This window comes from Pituophis catenifer, unplaced genomic scaffold (assembly GCF_029215685.1).
Source record: "Pituophis catenifer annectens isolate HBS135680 unplaced genomic scaffold, rPitCat1.0.hap2 SCAF_2, whole genome shotgun sequence".
In the NCBI taxonomy this organism is placed as follows: Eukaryota; Metazoa; Chordata; class Lepidosauria; order Squamata; family Colubridae; genus Pituophis; species Pituophis catenifer.
The window spans coordinates 218,982,371-218,996,134 of record NW_027256882.1 but is presented as its reverse complement, the minus strand read 5'-3'; the positions used below and the strand labels follow the sequence as shown (position 1 = coordinate 218,996,134).

General features: G+C 35.0%; 1 protein-coding gene across 1 annotated transcript in view; it reads right to left on the bottom strand.

Annotated features, from left to right (window-relative positions):
- Positions 1–9,923, bottom strand: part of BNC2 (basonuclin zinc finger protein 2) — a 295,002-nt gene extending 285,079 nt beyond the window's left edge. The window contains exon 1 of the mRNA XM_070935541.1: positions 9,558–9,923. Within this exon, the coding sequence (XP_070791642.1) occupies positions 9,558–9,923 (366 nt within the window). The remainder of the gene's footprint in view (positions 1–9,557) is intronic.
- Between the last annotated feature and the right edge of the window lie 3,841 nt (positions 9,924–13,764).

Sequence of the window (13,764 nt, the reverse complement as noted above, 5' to 3'; positions counted from 1 at the left end):
ATGGTTTCAATTCAGACAAGTGCTGATATCCCCATAAAGTACAATGAAAATTTATCTAGGTATAACATGCTGACCCCAGTAAGGAAGGGCTTTTAATCTCCTCTTCTTCCTCACCCTTAATGCTGATCTATAACTTTAAAATATTCAAATAAAAAATATGTTTGCAACGTACCTGTTAAATATAACAAGGTCAATAAAATCAGGTTTTGCAGGAGTCACAAATGCAGAATGCCTTCCTGAATTCCTCCACTGAATAAAATCTCTCTACTTATAAAATGACAGTCAAATGCTGCCAGCTGCACCAGGCATGCTGACAATGGCAAGTGGTGTAGGGCATTATGGATGGGTAGAAATCTCACCACAGTTTCTACCCTGATTATGCCAAGAACAAACCACCTTTTTATATTTAGAAATACTTAGGACCAAATTTTTTTTAAAAAACAGAATTACACCGTTCCCTTTCAATGCAAAAATAATTAAATCCACACTAATTAAGCTTCTCAATTTAATATTAGTTTTGCTATTGCATAAAGCCAGCTGGAAGTAATTACTTTTTTTCCACGTGTACTCTTCATTACTGATATTTTTTTTCCCCTGCAGACAACTAGTTCAGATGATCTTGGCAAATGTAAGTCTTGGCTCAATTGTCCTGGGAACAAAGAGCTATGATGTGCAACATTAATAAAGTTGACAAACTTTAAAGCTTTACTAAATATAAACAACAACAATAACAAAAATCCTACCAAGTATTCCAATCAAAGCCTGAGAATACTTCCTAGGAAAACGTAGTGAAACTCCCTACGAATAAATATGCATAAAATTATACTCTTACAGTTCTCTGATCTCTGTAAGATAATATGGAATACATACCTATAATATGGAATACATATCCATTTTTCCAGTTCTGGTAGAAATAATTTCCAATCAAATGTATTCATTTACCCACAAGTAATTTGTATATTAGGGCATTCAAATTCAATTGCACATATCTGCAGTAATACCCTACTAAACATGACAATTCTATATAAAGAAAGCAGAATAATTTTTATAATAAATTGTACCTGATTTTTGTCATTGTATTTGTTGTATTTTAGTGTCACAGAAAAATGTTTGTGCTAAAATTATTACTGGCCAGGTAGATTAGGAAGAAAATGGCCAGGTAGATTAGGAAGAAAATGCCACTTCTGGAAGGGACTGAAGCGCAGACTACTGTACTGCCTTTCCTCTAATATTCCATAAAGATTAGACCAAGCAGTCTACCAATATTAGACTCTGAGAAACCAAGTTACCTAATTCTACATTTTTATCTTGCCTCTCCTTATAGAGGCAAAATAAATGGACTTTCTGCCAATAGCTAAACTAGGGTGCCCGTATGAAAAATGCCAGGCACAGGTAGATTTTCAGTGGTTTGCCTACTGAGTGTCGTTTTATCCACAGTTCAGCAGTTTTTCTCAACCTAATATCTGATTGGAAAAACTGAAACAAAACCAGGAAATCCATGACATCCACATGGCCTTATGGAATAATAAAGCATACATGAAGCTGTTTTCTTCCGTAATTTGACAGGTTTCTGATCTACAACCCCCCCCCCCCCATTATCCTGTTTAAAAGGTGAAAACTGCTCTCAGTGTATAATTGCAAATAGACTGAAATCTGATATGACAAAAGTGAAGAACCACAGAATAGGCCTGGTCCTTTAAAAACACTTGCATGTATGTACGCAAAGGAATGGATAGCTTTCATGCAGATTTGATATTGTTCTTTACAGAGAACACTGTTTTCCCCATCTACTTTCTACAGACTTAAACTAGGAGTTTCATGTGATGTGATTGGAACATGAAAGCAATTGATTTTTATTCAAAAAATAGCTTTTGGCCACAAGTCCCTGTGTTTATAATTCATTTATTGAAGAAAATCCCTGATAAATTGCTGGTGCTAAAATATTTAAAAAATAAAAGCTGTCCTCTTTTTCATTTTTTTCCTTCAAGTTTTATATAAGATGAACTGTGTTCAGTTGTGACAGAAACAGCAAAAATATTCTTTTCAATGTCATATGGGAAAACAGCGTGCATACTTAAGTTGCATTGGTTTTCATTAATGTTTCAGCATGATCTTATACAAGCTAGCACAGAGGCAAAGGCCAATAATTTCAGTGAAACTTACTATCAAGAAAGTGAACAGCATTATGCTGGCTTGCATTCATTTAAATTGCATTCCATGAAAAAATACATTTTACTGAAATAAAATAATTCTTACAGGAGAATTAACATGCTGAAATTTACAAACATAGCAGTGTGCCACAGATAAATTCCCACATTAAATAAAGAGAATAAAATTATTCTGCACGTGACTCTTTTTCAGAAAATCATATCATATCATTGTACCCTTTAAATGCTGTTTAGCCCCTCTAAATGCTGTTATATTTTTAAAATTATCACACATAAATGACATCTGAGAACATATGTGTTCCAAACAAATGAAAAGAATGTAATCCTTTGATAACAGTTTGTTCATAATGAATAAACCATTCCAACCAAGAATGATCATATAGGATGAGTAAACTGTTCCAACCAAGAATAATTCATATAGGATGAGACAAAAACACATCAGAATACGTAATAGCTAGGAATATAAAGAATATTGTTTATATATTTATATATATATATATATATATATATATATATATATATATATATATATATATATATATATATATAAATTTTATCTAGTAAATCCCATTAATGGCTAAATCTGTGGGGGGAATCAAGGCTATTCAGAATAAGGAAAAAAAGAACACTAATATTGGATATTACAAAAATTCTAATATACACACAGAGAAGAAGTAACACAACACAGTATTTGACTTCCAGATTCTTTGTGGAATGGGTTTTATAGACATAAGCAGTGCCAAATTAAGTTCACCTTCTCCAGAGTGTTTCTTTTCTTAAATTAAAATCCATTTTCCCTGCTACTTTTTCTCCCCCTGTAAGCATAGTGTTCGTTTAACTAGCACAGCTGTTTCTCTTCACTATATGGGCCATATGAGGGTACACAGAATCTGATATATTGTATGCCAATTCACAGTCATAAATGTAGTATAAGCAAGGAGTAACTTACCATTCCCCAAACCACAAGTAGTAGATGAAGGCGGTGACACAGAAGCTGTTTAATATGTTCTACGCTACACTGAAATAAGCTGTAGTTCATTAATTAAAGCTATTCTGAATACCTCTAAAAGAGATATTTCCTTCAGATATTTCCTTTAGTTTTCATAGATTTTTATTCTCATGGGTTAGAAAAGAATCTGCCATGCCTATTTTTACAGAAAAAAACACAAAGGGTTTATCACCATTTTTTCTATTGAGCTTTCAGTAAATACCATTCTAACTAACAGAATCCGTTCTGTATATATCCATATTCTCAGGACTTTTAAAATGACATGTGTGAATTAAGCATTCCGGTATAATTATCTTGTGGACTGCAAATAATCAATTTTCACTGAAGTTAAAGCATAAGGAAAAACCCTATTCCAACTTGAATATTTTGATCTATCTCCTAATTCTTTTAAACCTCCAAATGCCCTAAATTCTGAAACTCTAAAATGTGACAATCTACTAGTCTATATGAATGAAAATTAACCTCACCATCAGCAAAATTGATGGTGAAAGGGAGGGCAACCAAGAGGCTTTTATTTTGTTTGTTTCTAACTTATGACGCCAGCCTAGTATCAGTAAACCCAGTGTTCCTTTGCAATCGCTTACCATGTCACCATGACCTGGTAAATGTGAATTTTTTCACTATCACTACAATCCCTGCAATCCAGCCTCAGTTATGCAGGATTTTGTCCCAACATTTGAAGGATGCTTTACTCAGCAACTAATTATTTAGGGTTAAAAGTCAAGGCAAGCCATCCTTTAAGCAAGAGGTGCTGCTGTTATATCTTACTGTGTCTGCTATCTAACTCTTTTATTCTGCACAAAGTAGACCAGCTCACAAAATTAACTCTTTTAAATCGAGCACCTACAATTATACCATCACAATGATTTTTCTTTACGATCCAAGCTGTTCATTACGTCATCAAATTAGATGCCATGTGTATTCACTATTACTACCTAAAGATAGCTTTAAAGTTAGAAGAACAAAAAAATTACGGACTATGGTTAAAAGAAAATAAATACATTGGCCTGCGTATAAAACACAATTGTTTTTGCTTTCAACAACTGACAGTGTATTTCCCATGCACCCATCAAATAGACCACACTGAAAAAGGAAAATTATGCTTGCATGTCAGAGTGCGCCATTCGGTCTGTCTGTCTGTCTGTCTGTCTGTCTGTCTGTCTATCTATCTATCTATCTATCTATCTATCTATCTATCTATCTATCTATAATCTATCTATCTATCTATCTATCTATCATCTATCTATCTATCTATCTATCTATCTATCTATCTATCTATCTATCTATCTATCTATCTTATATAGGATATTGGCATGCACATATAGCCTTGCATATATTAGGCAATTTATTTTCTAATCCATTATTTATTATTTATATCCATTTTTCAGAGGAATAACCTTATTTGTCTTTTGCAGAAGAGTCTTCTAGCACCTTAGTATTTAAAATATTTCTTGAGAATATGTCTTCATAAAAACAATGTAACGGACAAACATAGCTGTTGATATTTTATGCACAGACACAACCATATGCAACATATTCACATACAAACATGTATATTCCTATATAAATAAGAAATGGAGAGATGGCATTGCTTCCAAAGAGCTTTCAAATAAGAAAATGCATTATCTTTGGAATATGAATCTGTATATTATTTTGAACAGCACATGTATTTCATATTCTTTCTAATAAATGGATCTGCTTACCTCTAAACACTCATATTACAAAGAACATCAATATGCTAAGAGATAACACTTTCTTAAGGCCAAGCAAATCATACTACTTAGGACAACTTACCAGCAACAAATATCTTAAAACCAGCATTTAATTTTTCCAGAATGAACTGTACAACACTCACAAACACAGCCACATACAGTATTTATCTCCCAACAGATTTATTTTACCACTGATACATCTGAACAAATTAACAAGCAAAGCAAAATGATCCTTAACACATATGAAAAAAATATGAAAATGTCCCAACTGCTAATGTTTGCCATAAAATGGCCATCATTCATATCTTTGCTACAAGCTTCTCTTGTTAAGATGAGACTTACAAAAAGCCTCTTGAACCAAATGAACAGTGTTTTTTTTCCCCCCATTTACTGGAATGAATTGCTATTTTATTTTATTTTAAATATGAAGCTCAGAAAATTTGTAATACTTTTACAGGTAAAAAGATAATATTTTACTCTTGGACCATACAATTTGTAAGTAAATATAACTATCTTTCTGATTTTAACTTTCTCATTAAAGGGTAACCAAATATTACACTAGCAGAATTACAATGGGCTGTTTTGCACTCAAATTGGAATCAAATATTCCTACTACATAGTATTTGAAAATATAAACTTTTTCTGTGTAGAATATGTTGCAGCAAAATAAGGAAGCTTTCATAACCAACCTTTCCAATACATTCCAATTCTTCATTTTTTCCGACGAAAAGATGCATCCGTATTAATAGAAATATACAGATCTGATTTAGTTTCCTTGTCTTACTTCTCATCTATCTATGAAATGATTGTTCCAGTAATAAAGTCATTGTGCTGATGAGAGAATTGAATCCACAATAGGAAAATTGTCACTTGTAATAATACTGGTGAGAAGCCAAATAAAGCAGCAGTACAAGATGTCAGATATTTGTGCTTTAATAAGATACAGTAACACAATGAAATTATGTCGCTAATTTTGTTGCAGCAGTAGATGAATTTAAAATTACTGTATAATGGCTCACAGATGAACAGACAACCCCAGTATTACTCTTAACTGGCTGAAAAGATAACTTCAAGAGTTTATCTCTTTTGGATTTGGAACAGGAGAGTAAAAAATGCTTTTACTCACTTCTGGCATTTTTTTTTTTTATCATTATTCATTACTGCTGTTTTTATATTATAGTCAAGTTCATTTAAAGTATTTTAGCATAGCCCTTAAGAGAAGCTGGAAGAAGGAAAATGACACCTTTTTTTGGATAAATGTAAAAAACTATTCAATCAGAAATAAAAGAAAAGGAAAAAGTATTCTGTTATTCAACCAATCAATAGGCATTCTTTTTTTACTTTGAAACAGAACTGGGATGTGTATGTTTCCATGTGTACATATACAAACGGCTTGGATTTAAATCTGGTCTCTGTCCAAATCAGTAAAGACCAGAAGTTAAAGGTTTCTGGACGCTGTCCACCTATCACTGATCAAAGTGACCTAAAGAAGAGCCTTTGAAAAAAAGTTAAAATATATGTTCCTTGAAGTTATCTGCACTTATTTTTGTACACAGAACATTCCTTTCAAAGGATCTGCAGACCAGTTGGGTTTATGTCTTATTTTTTTAAAGGTACAAAAGTAGAACTGGTATAAGGTTAAATGTGCATTTTTAAAACTTTAGAAACAAGAAAGCTGTGAATCTCTAAAGCTAAATGTTCTAATATATCCCGTGAATAGCTCTCATAGCAAGAATGGTTTACCTCTATACATTCTTCTAAGACGTACAGCAAGTAAATGAAGATACTTGACAGAAGCACATATAAACTTACTTATATTTATGCAATTATTTCTTTCTAGTATATATATTCTGAAAAAAAAATATCTTACTATAAACTAAGAATTTTTACTGCTCTCCAAGTACCTGTTGGTTTTCTATCACAGTGCCACATATTTACTTCAAATTGCCTTAAAAAAATTTTGAAATCTCCTTCCAGGTAGGAATAACATTTATTCTGTGCATTCTATATAAAATCTGTTTTATTAAACTATTCAAAAGTTTTATTTGCAGTGCACGTATCTATTTTATCAACAGTTTCTTCTAAGCTATCAATCACCGTCATACTAAATCAATCCTAGGGACAAGGGGGATGAATATGACCCATAGACAATATGACCCACATAGCAACAAAAAAGTTTATGGTTGAGGTTGTCAGAAATATGTTCAGATGCATAGCAGTTGCAATTGATCACAGAAATAGTATCTTGGAGAAGAATTAGAATTTTGAATACACCGTTACCCATGAAATGGAATCAATTAACTCTTTAAAAAAGAGCAGGAATAAAAAAAAAGAAAATCAAGATTCTTATATGCATTCAGGCAGACAACAGCATTTTAACCAACACTGGCACAAAAGCAAAACATACTTTTTTAAAAAATCCATACATTCAGCATTACCATTCAATGCTACTGTCTCTGCAAGTGTATTTCAGTGGAATGATCAACACTGAATACAGCATCTGCCATGCATTTAGTCATATACTATACATACTATTATTCCTTTTCCAACACAGTCTCAGGAAAATAAACATGACCATATGTGTCCAGTAATGAGGGGAAAAGGAGAAACAAATCTTTATGCTCAACAAAACTAACAACCCCCCAAATTAACAACTGAATAGTGGATAAACTCGCATTTTTCTATCAGTTATATTTGCCTGCTCATTTGCCTAGAGTAGTCTTCCTTTTACTTGTTGAACTCTGGAGCCTGACATCTACCACTTTCTATTATTCCAAAAACTATGAATGACTTTCGCTACAAAAGTCAAACACTCAATGGGCAGTCTTACAAGAAGTATGTGGTTCAAGAGTAATTTACCTATATGGCTTTAGCTGGGTTAACTCTTGTGTTGCCAAAACAAGAGGGGAAAAATTACTCCAACTATGAAAGTTCTAATAATATGAGGATATTAAAAAAGAATGACAGTTAGGTTAGGATGGATATATGACTAGAAAATGGATGAAAAACTAAGAGAGATGCAATAAACGAACATATAATGTACTGCATTAGTGTGTAGCATGTAATGTGAGAATTGTTCTTTTCATTTAGTCTCTGTAAAATATATGTTGCCTTTTTAGCTTAGGTTGATTATATTTCTGTACAGGAAGCTGGTATCACTTGTAATCAGGGTCCCTCTACAGGATAAATCTAAATATACTTTATTTAGAACACAGCCATCCTATGGAAAGTACATGTGATATTTAAACTCTGTACACAACTATTCTACGTTATAAACTATATTAGTTTGTAAAGATGTTTTCTTTTTCTTGACTTTCCACAAGGTATCAGTATTTGCTTTTTTCTTTTCACTAAAATAACAAATTATGTCCCTTTTGCTGCAAGAGTGGTAAAGTGAGAGTCATATTCATGTCAATGGAATTCATTCATTAAAAAAAACTGACAATAAAAGACCTCTCTGAATAATAAAAACATAGCTTGCAACTTTTGATTGCTTCAGCTTCTTGAGTAAGGAGATGTGAAACAACTTTTCAAAAGAAGTAATTTAAAAAGAAAAAGAAAACTAAGAGGGAACAATTAGCATATGCTTTATATTTTTTAAAAAGTCTTCTTTACAAATTTCTTTAAGTGGGTTTACACTGAAATCTCACCCCCCTCACCTTCCCCCTCCTCCCGGCCGCCCTTTCAAACTCTGTGTGATTATTTCATGCAGTACATATTTTACAGAGAAGAAGCAAAAGAATTGCAAAAGAGAAGCCACGGAGTTCTGGGCCCCGTATCATTAAGAGTTTGGTACCAATACACCTACTAGCTCTGTGATTAATTATCCGTTACTACTGGTCTTGCAAGAGCATTTTAACTTTCCCCGTCCATACCAGCCTCTCTTAAATGCAGCCCCAGGTTAAAGAACTGCTCGGGGGATAACACACCAGGATACAACTCCAGAGAAACTGTCTTAAGAAAAAAGAGAGAGACAGCGAGAGAACAAGCAGCAGCTGGAACTGTTTCATCCAAGGACCCTCAGCTGTGTGCTAGCAGGAATTCCAACACAATCGCTTTGTCCTCTTTAGGATCCGGACACACTGTTTTCTTCCACCTGTACTCAATTAGACTGTTTTGCTTCCCCTCCCCAAGTTTAGAATTAGTTTTCATAAAGGGACTTACATATTCGGAGGGGGGGGTGGGGGGGGTAAAAAGGAAGAAAGGACTTTTGACTGTAATAGTGGGAGCTTTTTTTAAAAAAAGTTTATAAAGGAGGAAGAAAAGAAAAATGAGGAGGTTGGGATAAAGAAAAGAAGACAAAGGCAATAAACCAGGATAAATAATCTCACTGGAAAACTTTGAGAAGGGAGCTTGATTATTTTTATTTTTTAAAGCAGTATTAGGCTTCCTTATTTGCTTCTTTCTATTTTTTTTTTTTTAGGAGCCCTTGAGGGATGCACCGAAGTCAACCCAGACATACCAAAGAGTAAGTTATGACATTACAGAAACTGTACAGCAGCAGCACTGAAGTGAAAGGAACATAAAAATGCAAATGATAAAAAGGATGAAATGCAAATTTTTAAAAGAGACAAAAGTATGCACAAGCCAGCGACGACAGCAGCAGCAGCAGCAGCAACAACAAAAGTAACCTTTCCACATGTGACAATGAAAAGGAAGCCTCCTTACCTGCTGGGACATTCTGAACAAGAGGTTAGTGTCAGCGTTTTGCCATGTCCCCATGAAACCCGACTCGGAGGTGGTTGCCGTCCTTGTTGTTCCGAACTGCATGGAGTTGTCACTGCAGGAGTCTCTTAAAGTCAAGCCTCTTGTCCTCTTTCGTTCTGTTTGTCTCTGAATGTCTCTGTCTCTCACATCCACTTCTGCCTCTTCTGACTGAAAAGTGAAGGTGGATTTTTTTGAGTCTCTTGGCAGCCAGTAGCAGGAGTGTGGTGGTGTTAAGCTAGCTGCGTTGTGCATTTCATCTGGGGAAGAGGGGCTTTGGGGAGGGGGCAAGAGCTTCTTTCGCACCTTCTGCACAGTTACCCCTATCATTTATGCATACCCTGTGACTCCCAAAGCTCGCCTTGGCTTGGTTTTACAGCTGCCTGTCAGGTGTGCCTGATGCACTGAGGAGAGACCCAACCATCAGCTTCATACTCTCAGCCACTGGATGTCATTGGATAGCAGAGCAGAAGAGAGTCAACTGCACCGTTCCACTGTCAGGCTCCAAATGACATCTTGCATTAGCCCAGTTCAGTCTTAACAAACACATGCACCTTCTCTAAGTCGCCTGCTGATCGGAGGAGAACAAGCCGTGGCCCTTTCCCTGTTTTCTTTTAACAATCCTGTCAAGAACAGCGTGTAATTGCTGACACTTCCCTGTTAAATGTAGACTGTAAACCTCCTAACAGAGAGGAGGGAAGAGGGCAAATCAACTCCTCACACGCATACAGACAATAAGCATGCAGAATGCCGCACAAAGTTGATGTGACTTTAATGTAAATACACACATATACTGGCACACACCTATTAAAGACCGAAACGGATGTCACAGCTACTTTGCAATCATCCCAGCCCAAATTCCTCAACAACAACAAAAGCTCTTACCAAAAAAGAAGGGGGAGGTGGAAATAAGATAGTCTTAAAATTCTTTTAAATATAAAACTAGAACAATTACATATATGTTTCATCTCTCACAGCTTTCTTCTCTCCCTCTCCTGTTAACTGCCTAAATGCCTTCAGGAGCCAAAGTCAGAGGAAAAGAAGTGTCTCCCTTCTTTTCTGTAAAGATTAAACGTCTCTTTCTTTCTTTTGTCCTATTTAAACTTTACAGATGAAGATTGTATAACAGCCTTTAACAACCTAAAGGAAAAGGAAAAGAAGACAGGAGGAGCAAAACAGTTTCATCCCAGGGGAAAAAAAGACATATTTCTATTAAGATAAACTAGTGTTTATGAGAGATCACGAGAAGTCAAAAAGCCACTGGTATCAACAACTTTTTAAAATCATCTGTATTTAGAAGAACACATAGTATTTTCCCATTGACAATATGTAGTTTGCTGTCCTATGAGGAAAAGCTGGAAGGAGGGGCACGGAGGAGAGAGAGAAACAGAAAGAGAGAGAGGGGGGGAGGGAGGGAGGGAGGGAGGGAGAGAATACCTACATAGAGTACACAAATACGGCAACTTTAAAAAAGAAATGTAAAGCAAAATTCATGCTCCCTGATAAAATCAACTTGCATTAAAAAAAAAAAAGAGGAATCTTGCTTGTCTCAACTGAATGTGTAAGGAACATTCATCTTCTAATAACGTCTGCAATTTAAGAGGACAAAGGTACCACTCCTGCAGTTTTTTCCTTAACTAAAGAACAATAATAAACCTTATTCTCCTCAAAAGCAACAAAAGGATCACGAGAAAGCTTCAATGGCAGCCGGGTGTCATTAGAGCACAATGAGAAAAGATGAGGAATTGTGCACTATGTTGACACAAATGTGTCTTCCTCTTTAGATCCTGGCATCTCCTGAAAGCTTTTCTGTTAAAACTTCCCTCCAGTTCACCGCCATTAAGCACACAAAAGTCTCAAAAGCTGCAAATTCAATATCTTAGCAGCAGAAATGAGAACTCAAAGAACTGTTGCCTTAAAATATATTAAGTCCACCTGCAGTCAAGAAAAATATTCTTGTTGCGTGGAATGGGGATGGGGGTGCAAAAAAACCCAAACAAACAACCAAAAACAAACCGAACAAACCATGTGAGGCAATTGTGCCAACAGTGGCTGTACCTTTATAGCTAACTATTACCCACTTAAACTCCTTCTCAAATTTGCTAGCCTCTTGCTTTCTGAAGTGGCACTCAGACCCTTAGTCAAGCTGCCTGTTCAGCTCCTGACCTTCCGACTAATGGCTGTTATTTGTGGGAGGCTTAAGGACAATGTCAATAGCCAGCTCCCCGGTTCTGCATCTCCTACGCAGTGTCTTTCTTTCCCTCCTGTCCTGCAGTCCTCCCCACTCCCGGGGAGAGAGATGGGGGGGGAGAGGAAGGAGGAGGGAGCAAAAACCCACGCACACAAAATCAACTGGCATGCAGCAGCAAGCACCTGCAGTAATAGACTCTTTTATTAAAACTGTTATTCTGCAAGACTTGAAAATCCCAGTGGACTGGGCCATGTCAAAGCCGATATAATTAACTAGAGGCTCAGCAACGGATCAATTACCAGACAAGCAAGTGATAGTGAAATCAATGAAAGATCATCAGCCACATTATCAGTGTTGCAACTCATTAGGATAAAACTGAGAAATGTGCTCAAAGCCAGCCCAAGCAAGGTGGCATTACAAAACAAAGGGCTAATTTAGAGACCCTGCTGTGAACAATCTGTAACAGAATTAGCCTTTTTCCCCCCTAAACGGCACAGCTCTGTAACTAAATGTGACAGTCAGAGAGAAGCAGTTTATTAAGACACCAACTCCAAGTTTATTTAGTTCATAAACTCTCTCCTAGAAAATCAATACAGTCTGCACAAGGTTATTAGGCTGACTAGCTAATACATCCAAATCTTTTCTTCCCAAGCAGCATCTAACAGAGAGAAGAAAAATTCTCAACAATTGCAGGGGATGGCACAGAAAAAAAACTTACCCTACAAAAGCCACGTCATGGCATTCAGCAGTTATACACAGTCCAGAAAGGGACTGCTGAGACCACACCGAGGAAGCTAACAAAACAGCTTACAGCTTCCTCACCACTAACTACATTTAATGCTATTAAATAAATAATTGTTCTAATTAGGTATGTTAAGAATTCAGAAGTAAACCAACACATGCCAGTTGTCTCCAGTTCAAAATATAAGACACCAATCATTACAGGAATAACAAAAATCCTTACAATAGTAAAACACACAAAAATTACATTAAGGATTCTCTGCTGAAGCTGATGACCTTATCCACGCATGTAACTGAGAGTGACACCATTTGGATAAAACAAGATATATACATTCATATCGCACCACCCTATAGTATTTTTTAAAAACTTAGAACCTTATCTGAAAACTGTTCAGCATGAATGGATGGCGAGATGTAAGAATTGTACAAAAATGTATTTCACCGCATGCGTATATAGTGAACATATTTTAGGATGCCTAAGGCGCTGATATAAATACAGCAAAATATACTAATGTGGCAACCCATATTTAGTTGTATGGTTTTTCATAGAAATAATAGACTTCTCAATAGACATCTTGTACTACTTGAAATGCCCTTAACATAATTAAAAATGACTCGTTAATTTGCTCTATAATAATATTCTTTATATTCAATCTCCAATGTTAATATTTCCCTTTGAAATTAATTATTTTTTTCCCTTGGTGCAAAGAAATTGTTACGATATTTTTTTTAAAAAAAATATTGTCTCATAAATATAAGTACCTCACCTGACATTGATACATTTTTGGTTACACTTCAATAATCATAAACACTACAAATTTACTATTATCATAGTTTTTTGAATTGAGCCACCATAGGTCATGTTTCAAAAAAATTATCTTGAGCAAACATTTAATAGATTTCTACTAGCTAAACTAGCTCTGTTCTCCAGGGTCAATATTTTGCAGTCTTTAAATATATTATAAAATGAAAGAATTATCATAACATTTTTTCATGATAGGATTGCTGCTTAATGAATGATAGTCTTCCAGGTATATAAGAAAGAGAGTAACATAATTCCCTGAATACAATATTATTTTGATATCAGTTTTAATTTTAAGAAGAACAATACCTCTGTATTTTCACAATTAGGTGATTGCTACTTTATATGCCTTATATTCAATGCATATTGTACTTTAACTTTTCTAAATTTTTGGTCAATTATTTATTCATCTTTATTGTAACATTATTATATTTAGT